We start from the raw sequence: 17,039 nt of genomic DNA on the forward strand, positions 1-17,039 counted from the left end.
CCCAGTACACCATACCCTCCAGGGAACACACGGTCCCCAATACTCCATACTCTCCAGGAAACACTTGGTCCCCAGTACACCATACTCTCTGGGGAACACACGGTCCCCAGTACACCATACTCTCCAGGGAATATAAGGTGCCAAGTACTCCATCATCTCCAGGAAACACACAGTCCCAGTACTCCATGCTCTCCAGGGAACACACGGTCCCCAGTACTTCATACTCTCCAGGGAACATACGACCCAGCACTTCATACTCTCCAGGGAACATACCCCCCAGCACTACATACTCTCCAGGGAACATACCCCCCAGCACTTCATACTCTCCAGGGAACGTACCCCCCAGTACTTCATACTCTCCAGGGAATATAAGGTCCCCAGTACTCCATGCTCTCCAGGGAACACACGGTCCCCAGTACTCCATACTCTCCGGGGAACACAGGTCCCCAGCACTTCATACTCTCCAGGGAACACACGGTCCCCAGTACTTCATACTCTCAAGGGAACACACGGTCCCCAGCACTTCATACTCTCCAGGGAACATTCCCCCCAACACCTCATACTCTCCAGGGAACACACTGTCCCCAGTACTTCATACTCTCCAGGGAACATACGCCCCAGTACTTCATACTCTCCAGGGAACATACGCCTCAGCACTTCATACTCTCCAGGGAACATACGCCCCAGCACTTCATACTCTCCAGGGAACATACGCCCCAGTACTCCATACTCTCCAGGGAACATACGCCCCAGCACTTCATACTCTCCAGGGAACATACGCCCCAGTACTCCATACTCTCCAGGGAACATACGCCCCAGTACTCCATACTCTCCAGGGAACACAGGTCCCCAGCACTTCATACTCTCCAGGGAACATACGCCCCAGTACTCCATACTCTCCAGGGAACGTACCCCCCAGTACTTCATACTCTCCAGGGAACATACGCCCCAGTACTTCATACTCTCCAGGGAACATACGCCCCAGTACTTCATACTCTCCAGGGAACACACGGTCCCCAGTACTTCATACTCTCCAGGGAACACACGCCCCAGTACTTCATACTCTCCAGGGAACATACGCCCCAGTACTTCATACTCTCCAGGGAACATATGCCCCAGTACTTCATACTCTCCAGGGAACACATGGTACCAAGTACTTCATACTCTCCAGGGAACATACGCCCCAGCACTTCATACTCTCCAGGGAACATATGCCCCAGCACTTCATACTCTCCAGGGAACATACGCCCCAGCACTTCATACTCTCCAGGGAACATACGCCCCAGCACTTCATACTCTCCAGGCACTTCTGGAACCCTTAAAAAGTGGCATGGTCCACATTCTCAGGGCAGGTCTGCATTAGTGACATTGTCTCTGTGTAACAGAGGTAGTCATGACCTGAACAGAGGTAGTCATGACCTGAACAGAGGTAGTCATGACCTGAACAGAGGTAGTCATGACCTGAATGTAGGTCGTCAGGACCTGAACAGAGGTAGCAAGGACCTCAACAGAGGTAGCCAGGACCTGAACAGAGGTAGTCATGACCTGAACAGAGGTAGCCAGGACCTGAACAGAGGTAGTCAGGACCTGAACAGAGGTAGTTATGACCTGAACAGAGGTAGTCAGGACCTGAACAGAGGTAGTCAGGGCCTGAACGGAGGTAGTTATGACCTGAACAGAGGTAGTCAGGGCCTGAACAGAGGTAGTCAGGGCCTGAACGGAGGTAGTTATGACCTGAACAGAGGAAGTCAGGACCTGAACAGAGGTAGTCATGACCTGAACAGAGGTAGTCAGGACCTGAACAGAGGTAGTCATGACCTGAACGTAGGTCGTCAGGACCTGAACAGAGGTAGTCAGGACCTGAACAGGTAGTTATGACCTGAACAGAGGTAGCCAGGACCTCAACAGAAGTAGCCAGGACCTGAACAGAGGTAGTCAGGACCTGAACAGAGGTAGTCAGGGCCTGAACGGAGGACGTCAGGACCTGATAGACTGATGTACACGATACATTTTCAGTTTGCAAATAATGACATAAAATTCCAGGTCTGCCCTTCCCCCCGAGCCTATTCACACTATAATTTGTAACAGTGGTCATACACGTCATTAATTATTATTGCCAATGGTGACTCACAAATAATCATTGTTGTCACATCAGTAGATTTTATGAGAGCTTCTGCCAATTAATTCCAACTGTCCATGCCTGTCAATACCTGAATGTTTGTTTGTTTGTGTGTAATGCTGCACTCAGCAATGTTGCAACTATATGACAGTGGCCTTTATATTACTGATCCGGACCAGACAATTTAGTAACTGATATTGTGAGCAACGGTCCACAGTCGGGTACGACCATACACAATAAACCAAGTCACCAAGCCTGCCTACCATGCATCTGGTCGCCTCGAGCTCTTACAGCTGCTGGAGATCTGTTTTAACCCTGAATCCCCACGGACAGCCTCAATGTCACCACAAGCTGTATATGGGTAGCATTCACGGGTAGCATGGAAATACGCCATTGTTCAAAAGAAAATGGCATGGGGTAAATATGCATCTGAGTTTAAAACATCTGCCTGCAAAACTATATTGTATGTGAGGTGAGGTGAGGTGAAATGGGGTTTAACGTCGCGTCCTAGATTATTACACTTATATAGCGACATGCATGCACGTGTATATGTGTGTGTGTGGCTGCTTGTACTAGTCTGGACTGATGCCGATTTATAGTGCTAGCACACTGAGAAACCATGCCGCAGTTTAACATGAATACCCCACTCAGACACAGTATACGGACTCCGAGCCGACCAGTCCTTGTTTTAGCCCCTTAAACAACAAGGGTAACAACAAGTACCATCTTTTAACGTCTTTTGGTATAACGGGACTGGGGATCGAACCCCGGACCTTCCGCTCTCTGGGCGGACGCTCTACCATTAGTCACGGAGGCGGTCTATATTGTATGTGAGTGATCTCCAACTAAAGAGGGTTTCCGAGTTTAAAGCTACTGCAAAAAAGAATAGGAACTCAAAATTGAATTGAGGAATTTGCACTCCATTGAAATAAACTATCCTAGATTATATATCTATCTTTTATATTATTATATCTATGCAACAGAAAATTGCTTATATAAACAAGTTGTGCCCATGCATTATTCTTTTCCTGATGTATTTTTAATAATAAAATTGCAGTATGTCTTTCTGAAAGTTCGGACACGTGTTGATGTGTTCATGATGTCGATGTTTACTGTTAGGTCAGTGTCAGGAGGGTTTGTTTGTAGCAAAGCTGACAAGAATAACAGGCAACTAATTGCAACAAGGCGCCATGAAACACTGCCAACAACCATAGTCTGCCTGCCATGTGGATTCTTTCAAACTGTGGAAAACACAAATATGTGATCTAGTTAACTTTCAAAAATTGTGATGAAGCATCAATTATTTCTGGGCGGAGATAATAGACAGAGCCTGTCAGTCAGACCAGGCCCTGGGATCATGAAAGTGGTCTTAGCTCAAATTTTGCTAAGCATGAATTTTGTCTTAAGTCTACTCAGGGGCAGTCTTAGGACTTAAGATCAAATTTTGTCTTAGACTTAAGATATTCTCATAGATTGAGCTTCGTGATCCCCGATTTAAGACAAAATTTGGTCTTAAGTTGATTTCATGATCCCAGGGCCAGGTATATTAATATTATAGACATTAAATGGGAAACAAGGTCAAAATGGGAATCAGTCCAAAATTATGTTGTTCTTCCTGAAGCAACATATTTGCAGTATTATATTTTATATTCTGGTGGGGGCCTGGCATTAACTTTTATAAAATAATCTGTTCCCTAAAAATGTGTTATATTTTATTATGAAATATCAATTTATTATTTTCATGACCCTCCCCAATTATGTGTGTATTTTTTTATGACAATCCCATTGAAACTGTCATATCTTTTGGTGAGCAACCCCAATCCCTCTGACACACACACACATAATAAATGTCCGGTTCCTCAAGCTAATGAATGTAATTTTCATGATAAGGTGAGGTGAAATTGGGTATAATGTCATGTACAAAGTTATTGCACTCATATAGCAACTTGCATGCATGCTTGCGTGCGTGCGTGTGGTTGCTTGTACTAGTCCAAACTGATGCCGATTTATAGTGCTAGCTCACTGAGATACCATGCCGCAGTTGAACAAGAATACCCCACTCAGACACAGTATACTTTCTTCAAGCCAACCAGTCCATGTTTTATCCCCTTAATGCCGAGCGCCAGACACGGTAACAACAAGTACCATCTTTTAACGTCTTTTGGTATGACGCGGCTGGGGATTGAGCCCCGCTCTCCGGGCAGATGCTCTACTACTAGACCATGGAAGCAGTCTTTTCATGATAAAGAACTTTTGCTACATGAGAGGGTTATTACAAATGGAGGAATACCATGCGACGGTTTGCTTTCTTTGTCCAGTCATGGAAGAAGGATCTCCACCTCCCTTCCACTAATGATAAAACACAATTTTTGAACATTTCTTAACAACTATGTGTTCAAATTAAGCTGAAATGTGAATACAGTAAACTACGGTTATAACGAACACGCTTATAATGAACTGACGGATATAACAAACTTATTTCTCCCGACTATTTGCTGTAGTTATGCTGTATATATGCTTATAGCGAACTACGGTTATAACGAACATTGAACTGACGGATATAACGAACTTACTTTTTGGTCCTGACTATTTGCTGTAGTTATGCTGTATATATGCTTATAACGAACTACGGTTATAACGAACTAAAATTAGTAGTCCCTTTGAGTTTGTTATAACCGTAGTTTAATGTAATTGGTTTGTATAACGAACTACGGTTATAACGAACTAAAATTAGTAGTCTCTTTGAGTTCGTTATAACCGTAGTTTACTGTAATTGGTTTGTAAAAAACGTCAAGAGTGAAAAAGTGTGTCGGTGATCTATCATATCATTAAAGTGAAATGTGTCATGCTGTCTCAGAGCGGCCGACCAGCACCGAGCCTCGGTTTGTGGAGACCTCCAAGAACGTGACAGTGATGGAGCAGGAGACAGCCCTTCTACCCTGCTCCGTGGAAAATCTTGGAAGCAACAAGGTGGGTAGCATGCGAATGTTTAATGATGTCTTTGAACATGCACGTGGAAGGATGAGATTGTCATGACTTGAGATTTCGTATCACATTCAAGTAAAACTGAGATATAGAGAACAATGAAAAGTGGTCATGCCCTATTTAAAGTATCGCAATATGCTGTGCAAAGTTGCTTCCCTTAGGCATTCCAGGATCCAATGAGAGTGAGTTTGAATTCCTGAGTCAAACAGACTATGATCCTTGGTTTGTTGGCACAATACACAGGTCCAGATGGAAGGTGCAGAGGATACACACCCTCTGTTTGAAGCAAACCCTCTGTACTAGACATCTTAACATGGGCAAGTTTCATAAAGGAACATGTACATGTAAGCATATTACAATGCTATAACCAATTGCCAAACCACAAATACACGCCTTCCATTCAAACCCACTGTATCCATGCTTGAGAACGATGCCCCAGTCGGTCTCACAGCCCCTGAATCGCCCAATCCTTACTGTAATGCTTTTGCCCTAAATGAAGGAAGTCTACATATTCCACAGGCTCTGAATCTCCCATCTCACTGGGACTTCTTTTCAAGTTATATGTAGCTGCATGTTTCTATCAAAGTTATATGTTTTCAGGGACTATTCATTGAGTTTAACAGAATAATACTTCAAATATATCAAAAGTTAACACGTATTAATTTAGTACCATACCAACGGCCTACCTTTTGAATTCAGGCATCAATTCCACAAAGCTATATTAGCGCTGAGGTTATCGGAACTCCAAACAGAGAATAACGACTGTTGTGCGCTGCGATTGCCTTGTGGAATTGGACCCTGCATCACAAAGTTTACAATCACGCCAAAATACCGTTTGACGTATTTTGTGAAATTTTGTTGCAAGATCCACCGGCGAAACAATGCCATGTGACGTCAGGCTAGCAACAGTGTTACTTGGGTCATCTGGTGTGCATAAGCTCCTCTCAGTGATCTATCATCTCTACATGCAATGTCGTTGAATAAGTCCAGGGATGTTGAGAGTTTTCAATATTTGTTAGTGAAACTTGTTCCCAAAGTTCATGAGCACGCACTTTGGTATTACACAATGTGTTATACAGCTGTATGTTTATTAAATGAGTGATCTCTTCACAGGTGAGTAATACATGTATATATATAAACTGGGCAGAATTAAAACCCAACTCTCTGAACAACTCGAAACTGTCTCCTATGGTTACCACTTTTAATCATCTCAGGTGATGTGGATCTATGGGAAGACGTACTTGTCGCAGGCGAGACGCATCGTGGCCAGAGACAATAGGTTCAGTATTCAGAAGAAAGGAGACAGAAAAGCATGGAACTTGGAGATAAAGAGTGTCAAATATCGGGATGCCGGAATTTACCGATGTCGGGTGCATGGGAAAAACCCTATTGTCAGGAGCGTGTTCCTCAATGTGAAGGGTAAGTGTTCCTGATCTGTATACTGAGGTGAAGTGTGTGGCCCATCCATCCATTTGTCAGTAACAGACAAATAAAGCTGTATTTGTATGAATGATCTCAGCGATCCCAATAAAAATGCTCACAGATTTCTTATCTCATATTCAAAATGACTGCCATGACAGCATTATTAAAAATGTCATATTTGGATATTACTCGGCTATTTTTCCATGCATCATTCTGAAATATTATACGCAGCAAGTATGCAGAATATTATGTGTGTTTGTCATATTTATATGTTTTATCAACCTACAACCTTTGACCTTCATATACCCAGTTTTGTCAATGTTACTTCAAATTTGACATTTCAAAACCTACAAGGTTGTGGAGTGAAAAGAGATATTGTATCTCAAATTTGCTAGCAGAATTCTGATGTTATTTAAAACATGGCCTCAGTTTCTCAATGATTGATGAGCTTCAGGGCATTGTGGCTCTATATTTTACCATAGATTTTTTACTCTCTTGTGTTACATTTCCTGAGAAATTTATCTTGCGTCAAAGACTTTTCTTGTTCAAATACTGGAAAATGTTTCCTTAAAACCAATATTTATTACCCATTTTAGTGTTTCTCTGACATTTGCCCCAAACAAATTCAAGCAATATCTACCCATTAGCATCACTAGTGACTAGATCTTGTACATCTGCTAGGACTGATTCATATTAAAATTTATAAATATGACTTAAACATATTTTATTGCAAACAATCAAATGGATTAGGCACAAGTGACACATTTACGAGGCATTCTCCCAGAATATCGTTGATCTCGGATTCTAACGAGAAAATGGTAATCTAAAAATATATTTCATGAATGAGAATTTGAGTTTGTCCGAATAAATGAATATGCTAGTTTTCATTCAGATGCCTGTAGCTATGAAATAATTAGTTCTGGACATTTGGTGATAAGATAGTCATCCTGCCTGAACAAGTACTAATACTCTATGAAAATATCTACACACCTAGCCACCATGTCTTTGTCATCCATGAAAAGCCTATCTCAGTTTTGAGGATCCAGGGTAGAATAGGTCTTCAGCAACCCATGCTTGTCGTAAAAGGCGACTATGCTTGTCGTAAGTGGCGACTGACTGGATCGGGTGATCAGGTTTGCTGACTTGTTTGATGCATGTCATCGTATCCCAATTGCGTGGATCGATGCTCATGATGACCATCACTGGATTGTCTGGTCCAGATGCGTTTATTTACAGACCGCTGCCATATAGCTGGAATATCGCTGAGTGCAGCGTTAAACAACAAACAAACAACTGTATATAACTGCTAAGACTTGTTGAAGTCAGCAGGCGGATTCAAAGATGAGGTTTGTGTGAAAGATTTTATGACTGCTTCACAGGACTCTGCTCTTGTTACAGCCGATTCACCATCTTCAGGACCGATGTTTGACCAACCGTCCGAGAACTTGACTGTTATAGCTGGAACAACTGCAGTGCTTCCATGCGGGGTGAAGAATCTCGGCTCGTATCAGGTAACTGAATACTCCAGAACACCCCTGTGACAAATAGAGATGACCAAAGGCAGATGGTGTGGGGAATCAGCCCCAACAACCTCAGCTTGTTGTACGAGGGGACGAAATGGTTCCAAATCTCAAGCTAGATGACTTTGTTGATTTCGTGCATCATACCCCGACAACATGAGACGATGTTCACTATATTAATCACAGGTTTATCTGGTCCCGATTCCATACCGCTGGACTACTGCAGGGTGTGGTTCTGAAAACACACACACAAAATCAAAAGAATTGAGATCACTAAAATTGTGTTGTTAGAATTTGCTTTCTATTTAAATTCTGTCTTCACATTTCTCCATTTTGTAGGATACAGGTTTCGCAGAGGCAAAGCATTGCTTCCTATTTGCATGCAAATTGAGAATGGTTGTAATCAATTTACATTGTGAGTCATATGGGGGGCAAAAATAGCATTGATGTTTGAATAATTAAATTTCTCAAAATTGTAGATTATATAGGTTACATATAGCATACTTATTCTGGATGAAATACACAGAAATCTAATCCTGAACCCCCCTCTATAATTGGCTTAAGGCTTCTTAGCATGTGCAAATAAGATTTATAAAACATTCTTAGAAATCATTTTAAGTGTACGTCATGTTGCCAATCTAGGACCACTGTGTTCATGCCTTGGACCACAAAAAATGGTCGTTCAGGTGAAGCAGACGTGTATTAATTTGCCCGGTTGTGTGGACTGTGAAATATATAGACCCAGGTGATCCCTGGGAGGTATAGTCGTTCAGGTGAAGCAGACGTGTATTAATTTGCCAGGATGTGAGGACTGAAATATATAGACCCAGGTGATCCCTGGGAGGTATAGTCGTTCAGCTGAAGCAGACATGTATTAATTTGCCAGGTTGTGAGGACTGTGAAATATATAAACCCAGGTGATCCCTGGGAGGTATGATCGTTCAGCTGAAGCAGACATGTATTAATTTGCCAGGTTGTGAGGACTGTGAAATATATAGACACAGGTGATCCCTGGGAGGTATGATCATTCAGGTGAAGCAGACATGTATTAATTTGCCAGGTTGTGTGGACTGTGAAATATATAGACACAGGTGATCCCTGGGAGGTATGATCGTTCAGCTGAAGCAGACATGTATTAATTTGCCAGGTTGTGAGGACTGTTAAATATATAGACACAGGTGATCCCTGGGAGGTATGATCGTTCAGCTGAAGCAGACATGTATTAATTTGCCAGGTTGTGAGGACTGTTAAATATATAAACCCAGGTGATCCCTGGGAGGTATGATCGTTCAGGTGAAGCAGACATGTATTAATTTGCCAGGTTGTGAGGACTGTTAAATATATAGACACAGGTGATCCCTGGGAGGTATGATCGTTCAGCTGAAGCAGACATGTATTAATTTGCCAGGTTGTGTGGACTGGAGGCAAGAATCAGAGCCTGCTGACGTATCGCTCACGACGCACCACTGAAGACAAACGGTTCAGGATTGATAAACCCTACCACAAGGATTGGAACCTGCACATTGAAAACGTGAATGTGGATGATGAGGGGTTGTACACATGTCAAGTCAACACCAACCGCCGTCTGTCCCGCTTTGTCTTTCTCACAGTTCAATGTAAGTATCTCACTCTTCTGTGGATATTTCCACAACTCAGTGTAAGTATCTCACACTTCAGTGTAAATGTCCCACAACGCAGTGTAAATATCTCACACTTCAGTGTAAATGTCCCACAAGGCAGTGTAAATATCTCACATTTCAGTGTAAATATTCCTAAATTCAGTGTAAATATCTCACATTTCAGTGTAAATATCTCATATCTCAGTGTAAATGTCCCACAAGGCAGTGTAAATATCTCACATTTCAGTGTAAATATTCCTAAATTCAGTGTAAATATCTCACAAGTCAGTGTAAATATCTCACATTTCAGTGTAAATATCCCACAATTCAGTGTAAATATCTTACAATTCAGTGTAAATATCTCTCATTTCATTGAATTCTGTTGTTGAGCACAATCATTGTCATTAACACATGTCATTTCTTTCCCAGCCCCAGCAAGGATCCTCGACAGTGAAAACAACGATGTCATCGTACAAGAAGGCGAGGATGCTGAGCTCGTGTGTAACGTCACTGGTGACCCCCTTCCCAAAGTGACATGGAGGAGGGAGGAGTCAGCTGCACTTTGTAAAGGAACAATCTGTGAGTACTGCACCTGCCGTCACTGCCTCACTGCCTCACTGCCTTCTCCATGTGGTCTCAGTGGATCCCGTTTCACAAAGGAGTTCTTAAGCTACGATTATCGTAAGTCATTGTTAACCTGTAGGAGTTACGACAGTCATAACACTATGATCCCTTTGTGAAGCTGGACCCAAGTCGAAGGCACCACAACTCCAATTGGTCGCTTAAAGAGTTGCCTCCCTTAGAACCCCGAATCAGCTTGTCATGGGTTCAAATCCCTGATTTATCCGGATTATCATTTGCTTGTATTCAGCATCAAACAGGATATGGAAATGAATGCAAGACATTTGTGAAACTTTGTTTCTTTGCCTTTCTTCCGATACTAATATAACATGTCACGATAGAACTGAAATACATTATAAACTGGCATTGAATCAAAACTCACAGTGCAGCAATATATAAATATCAGGCTGCTGTGATATTGCCGAAATGTAGCCAGCAATGACTCACTTTCACTTTTTACACCAATGTCTTTGTTTCTGCTATTTTTAGTTTCTGGAGAGTTTGGAGAGATTCTGCGTGTACCCAAAGCTGCCGTCAACTGCAGTGGAGGCTATGAGTGCATTGCTTATAACGAAATCCCCCCTGCAGTTCGTCTCACCATGTTGCTGACTATCGGTGGTAAGGGTCATATTTCACAACCAACATCTCAGAAGACTACATGTTGACCAGTTATTTAGCTCACCTGAGTGAGCTAATGTCCTGGCCTCTTTGTCTGACTTGTGTTGTCCTTCGTCCGTCGTGTAGCATCTGCTCTGAAATTGATGAAGCTGAAACGTTCTTATTCACACCAAGGGTGAAATCACAATTTGTTCTGAGGTTGTGATCTGATTTTCAAAATGGCTGCCATGGCAGCCATTTTGAAAAAAACTGTTTGTGGCCATACCTCTACCATATTGGTCCGAAATTAAATTTTGTATATCTGTATTTACAGTGGGATACATATGTTCTGTTTTCGTAAATATTTTTAATTGTGACTTTGACTTTGCACTTTTAACGTGCTCTTAAGTCTCTCAAAATGCATCGACTCAAACAATTGGACCAATGAAGCTGAAACGTCACAAGCCTGTTCAGACTAATGATTATACAACATTTTAAATATGACTTCTAACACTTGTTTTGTAAACTCCCAAGAGCGAAAGATCAGATGACCTAGCTGTGCCATGCCAATGACGTTAAAAGATGGTACTTGTTGTTACCCTGCCTGGTGTTCAGTAGTAAGGGGATAAAACAAGTACTGGTCGGCTCGGATGTGTCCGAATAGAGTATCCATCTTAAAACTGAGGCCAGGTATCTCAGTGGGTAGCACTAGGAAACTATATATATATGTCAGAACTAATACAAGCAGCCTCAAACGCATGTGCATACATGTCACTATATGTGTGAAATAATCTTGAAAGAAACATTAAAGCCCTTTTCGCCTGATCTAAAACAATAGAATACGGGTCTGTAAACTGAAGGATTGTTTGTAGTGAGACCTCATGTGGAGCTGACGGTTGAGAAGATCATCCAGGAAGCTGGCAAGTCGGCCATCTTGGAGTGTCTGGTGACCATGAACCCCTTTGAGGTAACGGCCTGGTACAGGAATGGCTATAAGGTAGAAGTCGACTCAGAGCCTCGGTACAGCCAGGATCTGTATGACGAAGAAGACAACACATTCACCCTCTTGCTGCGTATTGACAATCTTCAGGACGACGACTTTGGCAACTACACATGTGCAGCATCAAATGCGTTTGGATATGATGAAAAGTCCTTGATGCTGTTAGGTTTGTATTATGCTGCTTGTCACAGTTTAACCTCCTTTATGCAGACCCACTTTGTCACAAAACCTCCTACAGGACGATCATTGTCTGGATTGTCAATATTTTACAAATGGATATTATTTTATAAATAGGAATTTTTTTTAAATTTTTTTTTCGGATGTACCGTCCCAATTATTGGGGTTTGTCCTTCACATATTCATGTATGTCGGTTTTATATCATTCATTGGTCTCTGAAACTGAATCCCTGATGTCATCACCGATTTTCAGTGGTCCATTCATATATTCATTTTCACAGCTATTTTGCCCTTTACGCCAATTGGAATCTGTTTCAGTGGATAAATTACAGTGTTATTCTCATACATTGACAATTTATATTTTGTTAAATTAACCAAGCACATATTTCCAATTTTGTGTGGTTTGTGTTTTAGTTATGTAATAGACAATGGTTATTTGTACTGAAAGTCATAAAGTAAATTTATTGTGTATTCTAAAGTTATGATATGGACAATGAGTGTCTATATGCTAATGTCATAAATATATACGCTATGTGTGATCAAGATATGAAATAGACAATTCATGTATCATAACATCAGGAATAATATGAGCTAAAAATATAAAGTTATGACACAGATAAATGGCATGTATGTTAAAGTCATGAAATAAGCTTACTGTTGAGTTTAAAGGTATGAAAAAGACAATGGGTAGATATGAGCATGGATGTATGCTACAGGTGTGCTTTAATTCCCTACAGAGCTCAGGCCAGCGGTGCCGTATCTCAACGAGTCTGTCTCTACTGTGGTGGTAGAGGAAGGCGAGTCGGCCATCTTGTCCTGTACCGCATACAATCTTGGTTCCAGGATGGTGAGATGGTTGTTTTTGGTTGTTTCAGCTATTTCTTGTCAATACCTTAATTATGAGGACTTACACAATCAATTCATCTTGACAGATAATCCATACATCTGAGTGATAAATGAGGTAGAATTCTTATCCAAGAGGAAATCTGAAAAAATTAAAAAATTAAAAATCTGAGTTAATTTGTATTATATATAAAATATTTCAATGAACCGAAAATCTAAATCCATTCATTGACTGTGATTTTGGTGCTTTTGATGTGCATTTTGGGGCGTTAGTGTCCCATTTAAAGGTCAATATGAAACACATTCCATTCCATCTGCTAAATAATAATATCCATTCATTTTATAATTATAATTCATTAAAATATATCTGTCTGTCAAATATATTTGAACAATGTTTGTTTAATCAGATAAGCTGGACGAACAGCGAGGGCATACTGACGGTTGGAACAAATGTTTTGGACGCAAATAACACCAAAATTAGTATAGAGCACTCTACCGACAATCAGTGGGACCTGATATTGGGGGAGGTGATGGAGTCGGATGCTGGGGTGTACACCTGCAACGTTGCCATAGATACACACAACATCAGTAGACAAGTTATACTGTCAGTAGTGGGTAAGTTGCCAGCATGAGTAAGTGTGTGAGTTCGGTCTTACGCCGCTTTTAGTAAAATTCCAGCAATATCGAGGTGGGGATACCAGAAATGGGTTTCATATTATAAACGAACATAATATATATATTTAGGTCTGTGGTTTCTCACATTGTACACATGTGGATACCTCATAGATACCTCATGGCTACCTCATGGCTACCTCATGGCCTCCTTTGACTGCAGGGGCAGCCGGGTAGCCTAGTGGTTAAAGTGTTCCCTCATCACACCGAAGACCCGGGTTCAATTCCCGACATGGGTACAATGTGTGAAGCCCATTTCTGGTGTCCCCCGACGTGATATTCCTGGAATATTGCTAAAAGCGGCATAAAAAAATACTCACTCACTCCTTTGGGTGTCAGGGCAGCATGGTCCATACAACGCTTCCTGATAATGGTGGACTTATCATGAAGTTCCCTCAGTGTTAAGTGCACAAGCGTTACATTTGAAGATAATACACCCACAAAACTGAAAAATATAATGTTCATCAATTGTATCTATATCTTTTTATCAGTTAAAGTCAAACTTCAATCCATGACAACTAATTGTAGCCATTCCTTACTGATATTATATAGAGCAGTCAAGCTAACAGAAATATATGTAAGCAAAATGTTTCTTTACGATTGTTGTTTTTGGTTTTTGGTTTTTGTTGATCGAAATATTAAAAAGTGTGATTATGTTTATTTTTTACAGTACCAGCCTATATGGTCTCCACCTCAGACAACATCAATATTGAAGAGGGTCAGAATGCTGTCTTGGAGTGTGTGGCTGGGGGAACACCTGCCCCCCAGGTCATGTGGTCAGTGGGAGAGAGCAACAACTGCAGTCTCATAGGTAGTCATTATCTGTAGGATTAATAATAAAATTAATTATGTGCAGATTAATAATGCACCAAATCTGCACCCTAAAGCATTCTCAAAGAGCTACATTATTGGGTTCTGTCCATCCGTGCGTGTGTGCGTGTGTGCGTGTGTGCGTCCCAAAATAGTTTCCGGAGCATAACTCAGAAACTGTTTAATAGTTTTGCTATTTCGGAATTTTAGAAATTTTAATTTTTTACGTTTCCATGGCAACAAGTTGGACTTAGGTTCTATAGGGTAGAGTTCATTTCCGGAGCATAACTCAAAACCCATTCAATATTTTCTAGCAAAACTTTGCATGTCTACCAGGCACATACTGAACTGGTGCCTTTTCATATTTAGCACTTTTAGACATTTTTATTTTTACATTTCCATGGCAACAAGTTGGATTTAAAATTTCAATATATGGTGGGTTCACTTATGGAGTATAACAAATAAACTGTTAAATATTTCCTTGCCAAAAATTACATGTCTATATATAAAGCACATACTGAACAGAACTGGTGCCATTTGATATTAAGGAGTTTTAGAAATGTTTATTTTAGAATTTCCATTGCAGCTATTTTGACATGGGCTAAGAGAAATGTTGGGTCAGTTACTTCTTACCAGTTTGGACCATAACGTGTAAAATGGGCAGGGGATATAGATGACTTCATCGACTGTACACTTGTCACACTGGTCATGGATCAGAGCGCACTCGATTTTCATTCTCATCTCCCTGGGGAGTATACAACACTGAGTTTCACCATACTCATTTCTCACGAACAAAAATATTGTTATTAGGCCTGAAACATCAGCTGTTAGTTTATTATACAGAATTTGTGACTGGCATGCGTTTTGAATGATGATATAAAGTAAAGCATTCTGGGCTTTTGAAGTAGTTTGTTATAACCACGATCCACTGCAGACATCTTCCTCACTGCTGATCACTGAGTGTGGATAATTAAAAAAATAACTTTATGAGGGAAATACAAAAACTCTGACTCACATTACATAAAGAAAGATGATGCATGTATGAATGTGATAATCTGTGTGTATTGCATTAGAGATATGAGATTCCCTGTGTTGGAATTGTGGATATGGGGTGAAAATCATCTTAGGCTTAAAGAAATAAAAGAACTGGTTCTCAGGCAATGACTTCTGAAAATATAGTGCAGGCGGGCAGTGTTTTTTTGTTTTGTTTTTTTGCTTGTTCAAACGAGTATGTAACCCAATAAAAAGTGATCATGCTACAGCGGTTTTTAATTTAGTCCAACAAATTAAAAATTGACAGAAAACAGCTGTTCGATTGAGCGGAGGTTAGCTTGGGTTATGTCATGTGACTTCCATTGACTCAGAAAAAGCGTGCAGCTTTTTGCTTTGAAGCAGGGTATAAAGGATTTCTTCTGCCTCTCAGAAATCCTCGCGCAGCCTGACTTGCTTGTGGCGGAGTGTAAGAGATTTCTTCTCCCGCAAAGGAAATTTATTCCCCTCCAAGGCGGGATGCAACCAGTATTTTATCAAGAGTGAGTGAGTGTGTTGGGTTTAACGCCACTTTTAACAGTATTCCAGTTATATCATGGCGTGTCAGCTTAACATTGGAGGAAAGCCTGAAGTGATGCAGGTCTCAGACGTGTACCACTTCAGTGAAACATACGAGCATGGGTATGGTGCTGACAAACCTAGAAACATAATCGGGGCGACTGGGATTCAAACCCACAATCATAAGTTTCTGCACAGAGAATCGAGGCGCTTTAGAAGACTGGGCCACCCATGCCCCCTTATTTTATCAAGATCACAATGTTTGTTAACAACATGGTTTGTCCTGACACAGGTGTTGTTTGGTTACAGGTGTGAATCACACGGGGCAGTACCTGAATCTGACCGGGGTGAGGCGGGACTGTGATGGTGACTTCTACTGTCAGGCACGCAATGAATATGGGGAGACCTTGAAGATGAAGATGGCTGTTGTTGTTGAATGTAAGTTTCACGAACAGACGCTTGATTTTATGTCCATGTGAGTAAGTGAGTGAGAGAAAGGTGAGAGAGAGCAGAGATGGGAGTGAGGAGAGGATGAGAGAGGGAAGGCACAGAGTGGACTTGAAATATTGTACCATGCAGAGAAATCAAACCTGGAAATCATAAAAGGCTCCATCTTCCCACGGCTAGGGAGTTAACTGAGTCCAGTTTCCACCCTTGCCAAACTAAGCTGGAATTATGGAGTTATAATTTGGCCTGGACTAACAAGTCTATGAAAAGTCCAATCAAAATCGTGTAATGAAATTGACATCCCGGTCATAGACTGGCATGCAGATTTCGGTAGATTGTTGGATTTGCAAAGCATGTGTATCGCCAACTTGGTGTCAACAGATTTTTGCCAAATCTTTTCATGTTTTTCACATCTTTTCATGGTGTTCACATGACTTGATGTACTTCACAAAGTAAGATACATTTTATGACAATATCAGATTGTGTTGACTGGGCACCGGCATGTTGTTTGAAGCAAATACAAGTTATATGAGAGGTGGAAACTGATTGGTCAATAGGAGGGACATAGAAGGAAGACATTTTGTAATAGCCACTGGTGGTGCTACAATCAAGCCCAGAAAATCCAGCCTAGCTTGGCAAAGGTGGAAACTGGTCTTTTA

At 41.2% G+C, this 17,039-nt stretch overlaps 1 protein-coding gene across 1 annotated transcript in view; it reads left to right on the forward strand.

Annotated features, from left to right (window-relative positions):
* Window positions 1-17,039, forward strand: part of LOC124131501 (hemicentin-2-like) — an 87,101-nt gene that overhangs the window by 56,507 nt on the left and 13,555 nt on the right. The window contains exons 8-18 of the mRNA XM_048398436.1: window positions 4,977-5,089; window positions 6,319-6,523; window positions 7,925-8,037; window positions 9,455-9,662; window positions 10,095-10,244; window positions 10,776-10,904; window positions 11,756-12,049; window positions 12,798-12,907; window positions 13,311-13,518; window positions 14,246-14,386; window positions 16,243-16,371. Of these exons, the coding sequence (XP_048254393.1) occupies window positions 4,977-5,089; window positions 6,319-6,523; window positions 7,925-8,037; window positions 9,455-9,662; window positions 10,095-10,244; window positions 10,776-10,904; window positions 11,756-12,049; window positions 12,798-12,907; window positions 13,311-13,518; window positions 14,246-14,386; window positions 16,243-16,371 (1,800 nt within the window). The remainder of the gene's footprint in view (window positions 1-4,976; window positions 5,090-6,318; window positions 6,524-7,924; window positions 8,038-9,454; window positions 9,663-10,094; window positions 10,245-10,775; window positions 10,905-11,755; window positions 12,050-12,797; window positions 12,908-13,310; window positions 13,519-14,245; window positions 14,387-16,242; window positions 16,372-17,039) is intronic.

This window comes from Haliotis rufescens, unplaced genomic scaffold (assembly GCF_023055435.1).
Source record: "Haliotis rufescens isolate VD_foot unplaced genomic scaffold, xgHalRufe1.0.p SCAF_1, whole genome shotgun sequence".
NCBI classification, from domain to species: Eukaryota; Metazoa; Mollusca; class Gastropoda; order Lepetellida; family Haliotidae; genus Haliotis; species Haliotis rufescens.